This window comes from Canis lupus, chromosome 34 (genome assembly GCF_048164855.1).
Source record: "Canis lupus baileyi chromosome 34, mCanLup2.hap1, whole genome shotgun sequence".
NCBI classification, from domain to species: Eukaryota; Metazoa; Chordata; class Mammalia; order Carnivora; family Canidae; genus Canis; species Canis lupus.
The window spans coordinates 23,508,254-23,525,881 of NC_132871.1; the positions used below are offsets into that span (position 1 = coordinate 23,508,254).

Sequence of the window (17,628 nt, forward strand, 5' to 3'; positions counted from 1 at the left end):
CAAAATATTATTGCCTTAGTGGCAATAATTCATTCAAAATGTCAACAAGAGCCCCTACAGTAGGAAGATCAAGATAGGACTTACTTTTTAATATTTCACTTACCGATACAGTTAGGTTCTCCCAAATTATGTCAGAGGCAGAAATATTGGACTCCTTCCATTCCTTTAATGTATCATTGCTAGGATTATGTGGTTCTACACAGTTACACCTGAAAAGGCAAAATAGTGTCTTTTGTTAAGTAAGTATCTTTTTGTCACTGTACTCAAAATAAATGTGTGATGAGTTCTCTTCCCCAGTTATAACTTTCCATTGTCTGAGAGAAAAGTAGTTACATCATCCTAAACTCCAAGACACAGTTTTCCCAGAAAGCAGGATAGATATATTGTCAAGACATTAGACTACTTTATAGTATTTTCTCTAATAAGACCTGTCTCCCAGTGAGAGGAAATTCTTAAAAGTGTGGGTTAGATCACAAGGCTTCTGGGGCCTTTGAAATTAGGATGCTTCTATCCTTTAGCATGACAATTTTCTCCTAGTTATGGAAAATATTATAAACATCCAAATCTATTATTATAATTTACTTATTTTATTAATATTATAGAACCATATCAACAGAAGTTGTTCATTTATACTCTGAAGGTCATTTATTATATTGCTAATTAGGTTGAAGAAAGAACCCTTGGTATCTTAGAATATACTATTCTTTGTGATGAGTGAGAGTGTTATTAAAATAAATAAATAAATAAATAAATAAATAAATAAATAAATAAATAAATAAACAAAAGCTTTTTGAGTACCTCCTACATGGAAGGTAACATAATGAATGCTGGATGGGCATAAAAGCAAAAAGAAAATGCAAGCATTGGCCATAGTGGTATTATTATGTAATAGAAAGCAGTTGTTGAGTTCATGGTTCTTTAACTTTAAAAATAAATCAGAAGAATACACAAGCAAAGAGATTATCAACAGATTAATGGTCTTAGATGTTAACTTCAATTTACAAATTCTTTGTTTCCAAAAATTCATTCACAGACTATTTGTCTTTCAGAAAGTATTTTCTTATAGAAGTAGTTTATAAAAATGGTGGTTGGGCTCCCAGATTAACCCATTATACTGTATAACTTAAAAGTTATTTGAACTGCTGTTTTAGTGGCATTAAACTGTAGAATCTGGAATGCCTGGGTAGGATCAGTGGTGAGTGTCTGCCTTTGGCTCAGGGCGTGATCCCTGGTCTGGAGATCGAGTCCCACATCAGGCTTCCTGCATGGAACCTGCTTTTCTCTCTGCCTATGTCTCTGCCTCTCTCTCTCTCTCTCTCTCTCTGTTTCTCTCATGAATAAATAAATAAAATCTTTTAAAAAATAAACTGTAGAATCTAATTATCATTACTAACATCCTTTCTATAAAACATATCATACTGTTTCTACGTGGCAAATCCCTCTGCCTAAGCAACAGTCTCTCTTGTGTCTTCTACATCAGGAATTTGGTCTGCTGTTCTTTACACCATTCATTCATGCTTCAAGTGTGTCTATTATTGCAAGAACTCTACTTGGGCAATACAAATAAGCATGCTTCCTTCTCTCACTAAGGAAGGTCAGAAGATTCCTTAGCTGGGCTTATTTGGGGCTGAGCCTCTAAGAGGGTAAACGGTTCCAGTGAGAAAGCTGGTGACAAGGGTTTTAAGAGATTGGGATATGGAAGCATTAGCTAGCTACTATGGGTAGCTACAGTGAAGTGACCTCCATGGTAGCAAAAGGAAATGCTACAGCAAAAGGGAAACAAAGGAACCTTAGATGCAGTAATGGATATACATTAATGCAATTTATTTAAAACTATAGGTTCCTAAGTCTCAGATTGGCTGTACATAAAGCTCTATTTTTTACTGTCTGCATGGTCATGGGAGGATCATTCAAGCACTCTAAATCTTGATTTCCAACTGCAGTAAAGGACTGTTCAGTAGAATCCCAAAGAGGGTCTGAACTAAGGCAAGGGCTCATACTAAACAAAGAAGTATAAGAAGAGATAACACTGAAAATGTGGAAACTAATTGAGAGTCTGATTATATATATATGTATACACACACACACACACACACTTGATTTCAGAAATCTTCTCTCTACTACTGCACACTAATACATCCCTTTTCCAGTGAAGTTAAATTCCCTCCATCAAAAAGGTTGGAGTCCCCTGGAATCTCTAGTCAGGCTGATTAGTAAGGTCTGCTACTATACAAAGTCAGTCCATAAAGACTAGAAGATGTAGATGTTATTTCAAATGTGCCAACTCCACCACAAAGTAGTAAGACACACGAAGAAACAGGGAAACATGGCCTAAATAAAAGAGCAAAATCAATCTCCAGAAACTTCTCTTAAAGAAATGGAGGTATATGAATTACTTGACATAAAATTAAAATAACCATCATAAAGATACTTAAAGAGCTCAAGAAAACAATGCACAAATGAAATGGGAATATCAACAAAGAGATAGAAAATACTAAGAAGAACCAAACAGAAATTTTGGTGTTGAAAAATATAATAACTAGACTGAAAAATTCTCTAGAGCAGTTCAACATTAGGCTCACACAAGAATCTGTGAATACAAAGACAAATCATTTGAAATTTTCCCGTCAGAAAAACAGAAAGAAAAAAATGAAAAGGAATGAAGAAAGCCTAAGAAATGTATTAAATGCCATTAAATAGGCCAATATATACACTACAGAAGTCCCAGGAGAAAAAGAAAGAGAATAAGGAATGAAAAGCTCACTTAATGAAAGAGGAAGGAAACTGACATCCAGATTTAAGAAGCCCACAGAACTCCAACCACAGTGAATTCAAAGAAATACACACTAAGCACATTATAAGTAAACTGTCAAAAGTCAAAGACGAGAATTCAGAAAGCAGGAAGAGAAAAGCAATTCACCATGTGTAAGAGAACCCCCATAATACTTTCGGTGGATTTTTCAGCAAGAACTTTGTAGGCCAAAAGGGAGTAGGATGACACATTCAAAATGCTGAAGGGGAAAACTACTAACAAAGAATGCTATGTCTGTAAAAACTGTTGTTCAAAAATAAAGAAGAAATAAAACCTTTCTAGACCTGGAAGAAAAAAAAAGCTGAGAAAGTTCATCACCACTAGACCTGCTTTGCAAGAAATGCTAAAGGAAATTCTTCAAGCTGTAACACACAAACCCTGAATAGCAACACAAAAGCATATGAAAATATGCTTGCTAGTAAAGATAAATATACAGACAAAAATAATACTGTAATGAAGGTGTGTAAAAAATCACTTTTAATCCTGGTATAAAATTCTGGAATAAAAAAATGTTTAATTATTATCATTATAAAATATGTTAATGGATACATGATAGAAAAAATGTAGTTGTGACATCAGTAATATAAAGTGTGTAAAGGGGAGAAAGTAAAAGTGAAAAGTATTTATGTGCAATTAAATTTATCAGTTTATTAATAGATTGTTATAAATATAAGATGCTTTATTTAAGTCTCCATGGTACCACGAAGAAAATAGCTGTAAAACAAACACAAAACTGCGAAGGAATCAAAGTCACTACAAACCACCCCCCACCCAGAAAAGAAAGAAAGAAAAAGATTAAAAGAGGGATAAAAACCTATAGGACAGAAAGCAAATAACAAAATGGAATAGTAAATCCTTCCCTACCAAGAACTGCTTAAATGCAAATGGATTCAACTCCCCAGTCAAAAGGCATGGTATAGATGAATGGATTAGAAAAAAATCCACTAATATGCCTAGAATAAATTTTTTGTTTAAGGATACACATAGGTTGAAAGTTAAACAATAGAAAAAAGATATTCAATGCAAACAGTAACCCAAAGAGCAGGGAAAGGGGCATTTATAAACTATAAAATGCACTTTCTTAAAGATTTTATTTATTTATTTGAGAGAGAGACAGAAAGAGCATGAATGGAGGGTGGAGGGAGCAAAGGGAGAGAAATAAGCAGACTTCCTGCTAAGAGCAAGGAGCCAGACATGAGGCTTGATCCCAGAACTCTGGGATCACGACGTGAGCTAAAGGCAGATGTTAAGAACTGAGCCACCCAGGCACCTGATAAAATATACTTCAAGTCAAATATTATAAAGAGACAAAGAGGGACATTGTATAATGATGAAAGGGTCAATTCACCGAAAAGATATAACAATTAAAAATGAATATGCACCTATCAGCAGAGCACTGAAACATAGAAACACAGACAGAATGAAAGGAAAAGACAAATAGTAACAAACAACATTAGATTTACAGTACCTTAATTAATTAATTTATAATTATGTTTAAAATTTTTAATTAAACATTTTATTTTAATTTCAGTGTAATTAACATACGGTGTTATATTAGTTTCGGGTGTACAATGTACTGATTCAACAATTCTATCCATTACTTAGTACTCATCATGAGGCGTATACTCTTTAATCCTCATTACTTATTTCACCTAGCCCCTAAACCCACCTCCCCTCTGATAACCCTCAGTATATTCTCTATAGTTAAAAGACTTTCTTGATTTCTCTCCCTCTCTATCTCTCTCTCACTCTTTTTTCCCATTTGCTCATTTGTTTTATTTCTTAAATTCTCAATACCTCACTGTAAATAATGGATAGTATCCAGACAGAAGAGAAATAAGGAAACAGAAGACTTGAGCAACACTATAGATCAAATGAAGCTAACAGCATATACAGAACATTTCAGCCAACAGCAACAGAATATAGTTTTCTCAAGCACATACAGGACATTCTCCAGAAGAGATTGCATGTCAGGTCACAAAACTAGTTCTAACAAATTTAAAAAGACTGAAATCATACTAAATATATTTTCTAACCACAATGCAATGAAACCAGAAAACAGTAAGAGAATGAAAACTGGAAAGTTCACAAATACATGGAAATGAAACAACACACTCTTGAAGAACCAGTGAGTCAAAGAAGATATCAAAAAAAAAAAATTAGAAAATATCTTGAGACAAATGAAAATGAAAACACAACATAATAAGACTTAGGATCCAGCAAAAGCAGTATTAAGAGGGAAGTTTATAGCAATCAATTCCTACATCAAAAATGAGGAAAAATCTAGGATAAACAACCTAATGTTAAACCACAAGGAACTAGAAAAAGAGCAAACTAAGCCCAAAATTAGCAGAAGAAAGGAAATAATTAAAATCAGAGCAAAAATAAATGAAACAGACTAGAAAAACAATAGGAAAGATCAATGAAATGGAGTTTGTGTTTTGAAAAGATCAATAAAATTGACAAACTTGTAGCTAGACTAAGAAAAAAATAGAGAAGACTCAAAATTGAAAATGAAGGAGGTGGTATTACAACTGATGCTACCAAAATTAAAAGAGTTATTAAGAGATTACTATGAGCAATTATATGCCAACAAATTGGATAACCTAGAAGAAATGGACAAATTCCTAGAAACAGGAAATTTAGCAAAATTGAAATATGAAGAAATAGAAATTCTGAATAGACCTATAACAAGTAAGGAGATTGAATCAGTATTTTTAAAAGTCCCAGAAAAGAAAAGCCCATGATCATATGGCTTCACTGGTCATTTCTATCAAACATTTAGAGAAGAATTGATGTCAATCCTTTTCAAACCCTTTCACAAAGCTGATGAGGAAGAAGCACTTCCAAATTCATTTTATGGGGACAGCATTACCCTGATACTGATGCCAGAAAAATATACTATAAAGAAGAAAAATTGCAAGCCCATAGTCTCTGATGTATATTTATTCAAAAACCCCCACTAAAATAATAGCAAATCAAATATAACAGCACATTAAAAGGCTCCCACATCATGAAATTTATCCCTGAAATGCAAGGGTGATACAACATACAAAATATCAAGCAGTGTAATAAACCACATTAATAGAATACCACATTAATAAAAGATAAAAATCACAGGATCGTCTTATTAGATGCATAAAACACATTTGACAAACTCAACACCCTTTCATGATTTAAAAAAAAAACACTCATGAAACAAGGAATAGAAGGAAATTATCTCAATATAATAAAAATATATATGGCAAGCCCACAGCTAACATCTTAATCAATAGGGAAAAACCAAAAGCTTCTCCTCCAAGATCAAGAACAAGACAAGGATGACCACTCCTGCCATTTTAATTAAACATAGTACTGGAAGTCCTAGGTAGAGTAATTAGATAAGAAAAAGAAATAAAAGGCATACAAACTGGAAAAGAAGTAAAATTATCTTTTGCAGATGACATAATCTTATATGTAGAAAACTATAAAGATACTACACATAAAAATCTGTTAGAAGTACTAAATTAATTAATATTGTAGGATAAAAAATCAACATATAAAACTCAGTTGAACTTCCATAAACTAGTAAGCAATCCAAAAAGAAAATTAAGAAAATAACTGTATTTATAATAGCATTAAAAAGAATAAAATACTTAGGAATAAATGTAACTAAAGATATGAAAGATGAACATTTAAATTACAAAACATTGCTGAAAGAAGGTAAAGACATGAATGACAAGCTATACATGTGTTCATGGATTGAAGATTTAATGTTGTTCAAATGCCCATATTACCCAAAGTGGTCTACATATTTCCTGTAATCCCTACAAAATCCCAGTGGCATTTTTCACAGAAATAGAAAAATATAATTCTAATTTTCACATGAATCCACAAAGGATTCTGAATAGTCAGAACAATCTTGAGAAAAATAGAATAAAGTTGGAAGACTTACACTACCTGATTTTAAAACTTATTACGAAGCTAGAATAATCACAGAGTATGGTACTGAAATGAAGACAGATATATAGATCGATAGAACTAAATAGAGAGCCCAGAAACAAACCTTCATGTATGCAGTCAAAAGGTCTTCAACAGGACAACGGCAAGACACAAATGGGGAAAGGATAGTCTTTTTAAAAATGTTGCTGGGAAAATTGGATATCCACATATAGAAGAATGAAATTTTTTCTTACACTATATATAAAAACCAATTCTAAATGGACAAAGACTTAAAAATAAGACCGGAAACTATAAAATTCCTTCAAGAAAACAGGGAAACAGCTTTATGACGTTGGTGTTAGCAATGATTTCTTGAATATAACACCAAAATCACAGGCAACAAAATCAAAAATAGGTAGTGGGACTTTATCAAATTATAAAACTCCTACATATCAAAGAAAACAGTCAAGAGAATGAACAGGTGTTAATATCCAAAATATATAAGGATTTCCTACAATTCAATAGCAATAAAACAACTTGATTAAAAATGGGTAGGAGTGCCTGGGTGACTCAGTTGGCTAAATGTCTGATTCTTGATCTCAGTGTCATGAGGTCAAGCCCCATGTGGAGCCTACTTTAAAAAATGGGGTGAGGAAGGAAAAGGACTTAAATAGAGATTTCTCCAAAAAAAAAAAAAAAAAAAGACCTACAAATGATCAATAGCTATATTTAAAAAATACTCAACATCATTAATCATCAAGAAAATGCAAGTCAAAACTATAAGGAGGTATCACCTCACACCTGTTAGGATGACCGCAATAAACAAAACAAACAAAACATGAGAAAAGAACAAGTGTTGGTGAGGATGTGGAGAAATTGGTACCCTTGTGCCAATATTGCTGTTAGGATATAAAATGGTGCAGCCACTACAGAAAATACTATGCAGGTCCCTCAAAAGATTAAAAATACAACTACTAAAAAAACAAAAAACAAAAAAAAATACGACTACTATATAACCCAGCAACCCCACTTCTGACTATTTATCCAAAAGAATTGAAGCCAGGATCATGCAGAAATATTTGCATTCCCATGTTCATTGCAACATTGTTCACAACAGCCAAGAGGTGGAAATAATCTAAACGTCCATCTACAGATGAATAGATTAAGAAAATATGATATATATATGCAATGAAATATTATTCATCCATTGATAAAAGAAGGAAATCCTGTCATATGCTACCACAAGGATAATTAAACATTGAGGAAATTATACTAAGTGAAATAAGCCGGTCAGAGTGGAACAAACACCTCAGGATTCCACTTATGAGATATCTAAAGTAGTGAGACTTACAGAAACAGAAAGTAGAATGGTGGGTTCTAGGGCCAGGGGAGGAGAAATGGGAGTTGTTCGTCAGATACAGAGTTTTAGTCATGCAGTATGAAAAATTTCAAGAGATCTACTGTGCAACATCTGCTGTACTACATACTTAAAATTTTAGTAAGGAGTCAACAGGATAGACTTACTGAATTCTTAGAAAAGCTTGAAGATATTCAAGCACAGAAGGCAAGAAAAAAAGAAAGCGGTCAGCAATTCTAGGAAAGATAAAAGGTTTTACAAGAAAAGCATATTCCAAAGAGGAAGAAACTAAAATATGAAATGATTTTGAGCAGCTCATGAAATGTTAAAAAGGAGAATTCATTTGACCACAATGTTAAGAACACTGCTGGTTTTTATTCTTCAGTATTATATTATATTTGAGTTATTTTATTTGTGGTTTTCTTAGAGCTTACCATATACATCCAGCTATTGGAGTACACTAATTGCTGGCTGATTGCTCTATTGTTTTTTACAATAACCTAGAAGCATAAACTGCTCTGGTGATCTGATCTGATTAAATTCTAGCTTCTCTGCTAGAGGTCATTGTTTGAAGTTTTTCTGACCCTGGAAGGGCTCTTAGCTGTCTTTCCCTGGTTCTCTCTGGAACACTAGGTGGCCTATTGTTAGCCTGTGTCTCTCATACAGCTACCTACCACCTCTTAATTGCCTTCCACCAAAGCTTCTATTATTTATGAGAGTCTGTTTTAGGCTGTGCTTTAAAGAAAACCAGTACTTTTGTAGAGAATTTTGGGGCCCTCCCTGGGCAAAATCTCTGAGGTTTGGCTCCGGAGTTAGGAGCCTGGACAATGGTATGTTTTTTTCTGAGTGATTCCCTTGCTTTAGGAGTAAGGAACTGGGCAAGGGTAGAAATCAAGGCCTACACTTTGGGTGGGTCTGGATGAATGAAGGTAGCCCCAAACTGTTGGATGCACTGACTCAACATTTAGTTTTCATAACTCATGCAGGGGATGGGAGTGGAATGATAAATGCTTGCAACCTACTCTTCTTGAGAAGATACCACTGTTCTCCCCTGGAAGTTAGAAGGAGAAGGGGCCCGTGTTCTTAGCTATACTTGCCTAGGATGAAGCTTCTATCATACTGAGCTGGGTGCCCCTCCACTGCTTTTTTTTTTAAAGATTTTATTTATTTATTCATGAGACACAGAGAGAAAGAGAGAGGCAGAGGCAGAGGGAGAAGCAGGCTCCCTGTAGGGAACCCGATGCAGGACTCGATCGCAGGACCCTGAGATCATGACATAAGCCAAAGGCAGATACTCAACCACTGAGCCACCCAGGTGCCTCTTCATTATTGCTTTTTAAAATGGTTTTTACCAGTGTGGTTATTTCATAGCAGAGAGGGAATTGTTTGAGCTTCTTATGTTACCATTCTGTAATTATCTATTCAGAACATTTTGTAATGGCATAGGAGTCATGATACTAGAGCCATAGAGAAGGATATGTAATCACTGCACACTACTTAGCTCTAGAGTGAACAATGTAGAGAAACAACCTAAATTTCCATCAATAGGTGAATGGATAAATAAATTGTAGTACATACATACAATGGAATATTATTTAGTCGTAAAAAAGAATGAAATCTTGCCATTTGCAACAACATAGATGGATCTAAAGGATATAATGCTGTAGAGAGAAAAATGGAGTCTCTCACGTCAAATAGAAGCCTGCGTCAAGCAGGGGCCTGCGTGAAGCAATGACACAAGCACTGAAAAGTGCTACAGGGAGAAGCTATCCTGCAACTAATATCAGCTGACCCCCCAGAACTGATAACAAGCAGAACCAGAGGAGGTCCACAGGAATTTGAAACCAATTAAATCCCTTTAAAAAGGGAAGGATTTTGGCAGCAAAATGTCAGACTCTTCAGACCTGACCCTTCTATGTTTGGCTACTTAAAATAGGCAACGGCCACCAAAGCCCCTGCCTGATTAATTTCTGAATAGGACCGAGATCTTTCACTGCTTGAGCATAAGAAGCAGTCTAAGTGCCCAGAACTGACCCAGACCAGACTGAGGCCTTATGTCAAATGCAGACCCACAGACCAACTTTACGTTTGGTCCTTTGGTTCATTAACATCCAACACCTTTCTGTTATCTTGTTTGTTGTGTGGTTTGTCTTCTGTCCTGCTCTGTATGCTATGTAAGAAGCCAAGTTTAATGACACGGTGAAATGTCATTGAGTTTGGTATCCTGAACCTGTTTTATAGTTATGATTTAACTTTGCTTTTATGATTCAATAAAGCTGACCTTGTAGAAAGACACAACTCGTGTGTGTGCCTTCATAGCATGCTGATAACAAATACTAAGTTAGATAGACACAAATAGCACATCATTTCACTCATATGTTAGAATTTAAAAAACAAAACAAATAAAGAAAACAGAGACAAACAAAAAACCTGATTCTTGGGCAGCCTGGGTGGCTCAGCAGTTTAGCGCCACCTTCAGCCCAGGGCCTGATCCTGGATACCTGGGATAGAGTCCCATGTCAAGCTCCCTGCACGGAGCTTGCTTCTCCCTCTGCCTTGTGTCTCTGCCTTTCTCTCTCTTTCTCTGTGTCTCTCATGAATAAATAAATAAAATCTTAAACAACAACAACAACAACAACAAAACCTGACTCTCGAATAGAGAACAAACTGGTGGTTGCCAGAGGGGAGGTGTGTAGCGGATGGGTAAACTAGGTGATGAGGATTAAGAATAAACTTATGATGAGCATTGAGAAATGTATTGAATTGTTGAATAATTATATTGTACACCTGAAACTAATATAATACTGTATGTTAATCATACTTCAATTAAAAAAATAAAAATAGAAATACATTCAATCCAGTAATTCCACTAGCATGTATTTACCCAAAGAAAGGAAAATACTAAATTGAAAAGATACATGAACCTCAGTGTCTGTTGCAGGATTATTTACAATAGCCAAGACATGGAAGCAACTCAAGTGTCCATCGACAGATGAATGGATAAAGAAACACACACAATGGAATATTACTCAGCCATAAAAAGAATGAGATCTTGCCATTTGTGACAACATGGATGCACATAGAGGGTAGTAGGTTAGGTGAAATAAGCCAGAGAAAAACAAATACTATGTAATTTCACTTCACTTATATATGGAATCTAAAAAACAAGCATATGAATAAGCAAAACAAAACAAAACAAAAACAAAAACAAATAAAAAGCAGAAATAGATCCATAATACAGAGGACAAACTGATGACTGCCAAAGGAGAACAGGTTGGGGGATGACCAAAATAGGTGAAGAGGAGTGGGACTTACAGGCTTCCAATTATGGAATGAGTACGTCCTGGCAATAAAAGGCACAGTATAGGGAATAGAGTCAATGGTATTATAATAGCCTTGTATGGAAACAGATGGCAGCTACCCTGTGGTGAGCACAGCATAACATATACAGATGTTGAATTGCTATGTTGCACACCTGAATCCAATACAACATTGTGTCAACTATACATCAATTTTAAAAATTAAAATATAAATACATTTGTGAAATGCACTATAAATAATTCTAGGCTGCTAAGAAGGTAAATAAAAGGAGAGCCACACCTTGAATCTGGGTGCTTAAGGAAAACTTTAAGAAAGTGGTGTTTGAGCTGAGATCTACTAAAAAGTGAACAAAATTAAGTAAGAAATGGTATGGGCAGGGTGGTGGAGGGGGTGGACTAGAAAGAGCAAATAGCAGGTGGGAAGGCCTGAGTCAAGGAGCAGATAGACATACGTAGAAAGTTTAGTGTGGCAGAAGCAGATAGACAAGGCCCAGACTGCATAGACTGAGCATGGAGGGCCCTCAAAATTATTTTGAGTGTTAAAATGAGAACACTAGGAACCTTTTGAAGGATTTTTTTTTTGGAAAGATTTCTTAATCTTATTCCATTATCTCTTTGGTTTTTGTGATTAATGTTGGTTTTGCCGTCCTCATACAAAGCCCACATCATTCATTGAAAAGATCAGATCTAGGCATTATCTAGAACAACTGCAGCTCAGGCTTTCAAAAAATGGCATTAAAGGAAAGTGCTTAGGTCACTGACAGGTCTTGCAAGAAGAATCAGTGGACACAGTAGACAACTGCATTTGGCACCCACCAAAGGGAAGTGTGGGAGGCAGATCAAGTAATTCCTGAAGTTCTGGACCACCACAGATATCAATGTTATCATGCATAAAAGAGCTGCCTATTACTACAAGGCATCCTTTCTTAATCCCAGGAATAAATTCCAATATGTCCAGGGACAAATTTTAACATGAATGACCTTTCCATAGTTAATGAAGATGCTTAGACACTGGTCTAGGAAGTAAAAATTAACAGTAGAGCTGCCAGCAGCATGTCTATAGTCTGAAATCAGATCATTACTTATTTCTCAAAAGTAGAACCTAGAGTACTGAAGAGGTGGTGAGTGAGAGGATGGATTAAATAGGTGCTGGGTATTAAGGAGGGCACTTGTGATGAATGCTGGGTGTTGCATGTAAGTGATATATCAGTAGATTCTACTCCTGAAACTAATGTGACACTGTATGTTAACTAACTGGAATTTAAATAAAAACTTGGAGTGAAAAAAAGTAGAACGTAAGCACTCACATTGATCTTGGATCCTCCAAATGAAGGTTTAAGGATTACACCTATGATAGCCTTCAATATACCCAATTGTGCCTACAATGTCTTGTTTAGAAACTCTGGTTCTTTCACAGTTGTGCCAGGATTAGATGAAAAAGCAACAGTGAAAAAGCAAGGCTTATAGGTCTTCATATGTCTTGCTACTATTCTGCTTATACATATATGAACCTGCCAAACTCTGTCTGTAAATCAGTTCAGTAGTAAGGGAGAGCATGTTCCCATGATGGGAAATCCCCCAAATTGAACATTCTGTTACTCTGCATCAGAAAAAAAAGCTCAACACCATAGGAGTTTGATGGGAAAACATTTTCATACTCTGAACATTTGTTAAAAGTAAATTTATTGATGATAAAAGGAAACTATAATGCAAAATAGGAAAAATATGCCAAATTTCTTGTAGGAGTAACATAATAAGAAAGAATTAGCATTATAGGAGATGTATACATTAAATGGGAAAATATATATATGTGTGTATATATACGTATATTTATATACATGCACATACACACATAGAATTTTATTTGAAAGGAAGAATTTCATTTAAAAGGAAGTTGGGAACAAAAACATTTACTAGCCCTTTGATCCCATTTATATTACTAACAAAGGGCACATCAGTGGAGATTTGAGGTTATTCATTTGCATATTTTAGTGAAATCACTAAACAAGCCAGCTCTTCTGTTATCTAACTGCACTTAAGTAACAAAAACAAAGCAAATTGCTAGTTCTGACTCATTTGAATAATAGGCAAGTAAACTTCAGACATAACTGATTCTAAAATAAATTCTTCAAAGCTATAACTCATGGCTTTACTTTGATTTACACTGGGAAAATTGATCATCATTTCAAAAGAAAAATTAGTCACTGCTTAACAATTAAAGTACCAACACATTTTAAAACAGGACTGATTGAGATGACACCTTCATCTCACCAGGGGATTCATGGAATAACTTGGTTCTTGGGAACCAGTACCATAATGTCTGGCTGTAAGACTGGCCCATCCATCCTCAACAGCAACCTGGCCAAATTTGGGTACTGAGTGCGTCCAGACATTGGCCTCCAGGCCAATTATCTACACCCAGATGTAACAGATAGATGGGCATTCTGTTCACATCACCTTTGGTCACCCTGTGATAGAGAGTTTCTAAAAGCAGCGAGGCCAGGATTCTTTGGCATGCAGAGGACGGTGTCCAGACTGGAACACTGGGTGAGGCCAGTGGCTGCAGTAGTAGCCAATCAATATACATTTCATCTTGAGGATACTAAGACCCCTGGGGCTTTGATTAAAGATACTTGGGAAAATGAGATGAAGGTTAGACTTGCCATCAAACTAGGAGCTACAGTGGAATATTCAGCAACGTGGGCTAATCAGATAGATACAAGCTCTGTTATGCCAGTGGAACCTGAATTTGGAGGGCAGCAACATATGGAAGATACAGTGTCAAAAGTCCAACAGTGTAGGATCCAGTGCCATCTTTAGACACAGAGGTCAATGTTAGGGCAGGTATGACACGATCCGTAACTGCAAATATAGGTGCTAACATGACTCTGTCCGGCAGTGCTATTATGAGGAGTGAATCCCCCAGATCTGTGATCAACCTGTTAGGATATATTTGTTCAGAAACATTCTCTTCATCAGTGAAATCTCAAGGAGCCTAATGTTTCTGCTCATGAAATTTCCCTTTTTTTGGAAAACAAGAATGTTGACCACTAAATCATATTGCATGAGGCAGTACCGCTTTCCTGAGCAACTATTTATTCCAATGTCTAAAATCCATTGTGCAAAATGCCCTAGGGGGTTAGAAATTAGTGTGTATACTTACATCTTTAGTGATGGACTTTAAAGATTACTGTGGTAAAATACACTTTCTGCTGAGAGACTTGATTTTTATAAAGAATGAAAATATAGCTGTATTAAGATTATAAATAGAAATGCAATAAATCTCTCTTAACGCCTAAAGAAGCTATATTAGCTATTACAAAAAAATAATTTGCTGCATTTCTGAAAAGAACTTTCTGTTGTTTACCATCGGTTTTCCAAAAGCAAAGGAAGTCCTTAAATTTTTCTTATTTCATGTCACTTGTGATTTGTGTATATGATTGACAATATAACTAGAGTGGAACTTATGAAAAAAATCTAAGCTTGGATCTACCAAACTCTTCTTGCATCTAAAACGTCTATTTTCCCTTTTTACTCAACACTTACTACATAAAAATGTATGAAGCCCAGGGGTTTTCAGGTGGTCTTCTCTAAAATTTTGATTTGTCTTGATTTTATCAACCTTGATTTTATCAAGGTTATTTGTCAGCTTTCCTGGAAGGGACAGATTATTCAGTATTTTTTCTTCCCCTTTTCTTAATGCCACCTACCATTCTTAAGGACATTAAACAATACTGCTGCCTTAGTTCTGAGTAGAAAGAAAATTAAAGCTTCCATTTGGAAATACTGACGTGAATCTTGACTCATCCCTTTCAACCTATTTGACTTCAGAAAACTGCACAACCTCTATGAGTTTCTGTTAACTCATTGTACATCAAATGTAATTATAACAATTGTGCGGGGTTGTGTTGAGGCTTAGAAGAGGTATCATAATATATATAAAGCTTCCGGTACTATTCCTAGAACTTAGTACTCAGTATAAAGTAGCTATCATTACATAAGCTTGCTATGTGGGTTACAAAGTACTTTGAGATAATAGTAAACCAACAGATCATGCCTATGACTAGTAGGGTAGGTATCTTTGTCCTCATTTAAAAATGAGAAGCTAAAGCTCAGCAGCAGGCTGGTATCAAGAAAGGGATCTATTAGGGCACAGAATTTCTGGTCAAAATTTCTTTTACAAATGGAGCCCTTGAGGTGAGGGGTGGGCAAAGGAGGCTTCTTTGGCTTACCATTGTCTTATTTCCAGTCTAATTTTATTCTGTAGAAGAGTCAGATGACTGAGCATATTCTGAAACTTTGGATATTGGCCTCAAGGATATCTATTTTATTACTCCAAGAAAGACCAGGTAGGTTAGGATATGACAAGGTACAGCATTAACCCACAAACTAAAATATTTATAACTATGCCCAAAGCTATACTTAGAAAACAAATATGTACCAACGACTTTATTCTTCTAAAAACTCTTGTTATGTAAGTATGGTAAGAAATTTTGTTAAAAGGACAGGTATCTGTAGTTTTTTTTCTCTGCATAAATGGTTAGAACTTGAAAAAAATGTAAAAATAAATATTTTAAATGGTCAGGTCCAGGGCCTCCAAACTTGTAAGGCAGAAACATTTTTCATATTTCTGAGATCTTTTAGCTCCCTAGGGATGGTTCTGAGAAGAAAGTAAACTGAAGGCAGTGTGAGGAAGAACAAAAATGCTACCTGCCCTTCCCCCACCCTCCTCACCCCAATGGGATCCCCAGCTAACTAAGCAGGTGGGAGTGAGGAAGCAAATGGCTTGGAGAGCTGCTCAGAGACCTGCCAGGTAAGACTTCAAGGTCCTATTAGATGATAGGGATCATTCAAGGATCCGTAACTTAGGGTCATGGGAACATGTGCCTAGCTTTAGACTCGCATATGTTCCCTAAAGTCTTCTTTTTAGAATCATAAAACATGTATTTAAACTGCTACACAGATTAATTATATGTGCCCAGGGAATGTATATGCTATCATTCAAGTTTCATCTAAACATGCAGAACTGCCAGAAATCATTCCTGAGCCTTGTGACAAATTCAAATAATAACATAGATGATTACTGCATAGTAGTGTTGCCAAAAAGAAAACAGTTAATATTCATTAGAAGCAATAATCTTTTTATTGTCAGAGTAAATTAGTAATATATTGTCTGAATCTGTTATATCAAGTGGCAAAGATTCTTTTTAGGTAGCTAACAATTAGAATTCTCTAATTTGGTCATTTTGCTAAGTTACCTCAGGAGAACAAGAGAAAATTATTTAATAGGAAATGATCTGAATATTCCGAAAATTTGGTGAAAGTAAATTTGCATATGATGAAAGGAAACTAAAATATAAAATAAAGAGTATATGTAACAAAGGAGAAATGTAGCACTAAAACAGATGAATGTATATATCTATGTATAAATGTGCTTTCTCTAGTACTGTGTATTATGCATATAGATATGACATGCAGACGGCTACCAGTGCATGGCAGGAGGCACTTTGTTTCGTAGTTTAATCGTTTGATTTTTTTCTACATTTTATAGATGGAGGAAACTGAGTGGTAACCTATTCAAGGCCATACTGATCAAATTTGAATCCAGGTCTGCTTGACCCTGAAACCTCTGCTCTTTTAGCTACAATATGCTTCCTCCGGCTGTAACTTCCTGTAATCTTCATCAGCACAGCCAGAAGAGTGAGATGACTCTAGAATGAATTAAATAAACTACATTACACTGTATGATCGTCTCAGTTTCCCCCTTGTACATACTTCTCCTTTGAGATAATCCGACCTCCCCAAAAAAACACCCTGCAGCCCTGCCCTCATATCCTGACAGCTATACTACCACCACCTCCTTTGGCCCAACTACCCAGATTCCTATTTCTCTTGGCATCATCTAAACCTGGCCACTGGGCTGGTATCATGTCTCCACTCACTATGCTTGCTGTATGCATCATTCCCTCAGGGTTATGGTCTTTGTTTTCTATTTTTTTTAAGATTTTATTTATTTATTTATGATAGACATAGAGAGAGAGAGAGAGAGAGAGAGAGAGAGAGAGGCAGAGACACAGGAGGAGGGAGAAGCAGGCTCCATGCTGGGAGCCCAACACGGGACTCGATCTCGGGACTCCAGGATCGCGCCCTGGGCCAAAGGCAGGTGCTAAACCACTGAGCCACCCAGGGATCCCTGGTCTCTGTTTTCTAAATGATTG

At 35.7% G+C, this 17,628-nt stretch overlaps 1 protein-coding gene and 1 pseudogene across 7 annotated transcripts in view; one reads left to right on the forward strand and one right to left on the reverse strand.

Annotated features, from left to right (window-relative positions):
• The window catches only part of SLC4A10 (solute carrier family 4 member 10), a 285,441-nt gene that overhangs the window by 42,853 nt on the left and 224,960 nt on the right, over window positions 1-17,628 (reverse strand). For all 7 annotated transcript variants that reach the window (XM_072811530.1, XM_072811534.1, XM_072811529.1 and 4 more), the window contains one exon: window positions 104-209. In XM_072811530.1, coding sequence (XP_072667631.1) covers window positions 104-209 — 106 coding nt within the window. The remainder of the gene's footprint in view (window positions 1-103; window positions 210-17,628) is intronic.
• On the forward strand, window positions 13,925-14,409 carry LOC140624445 (ribulose-phosphate 3-epimerase-like; annotated as a pseudogene).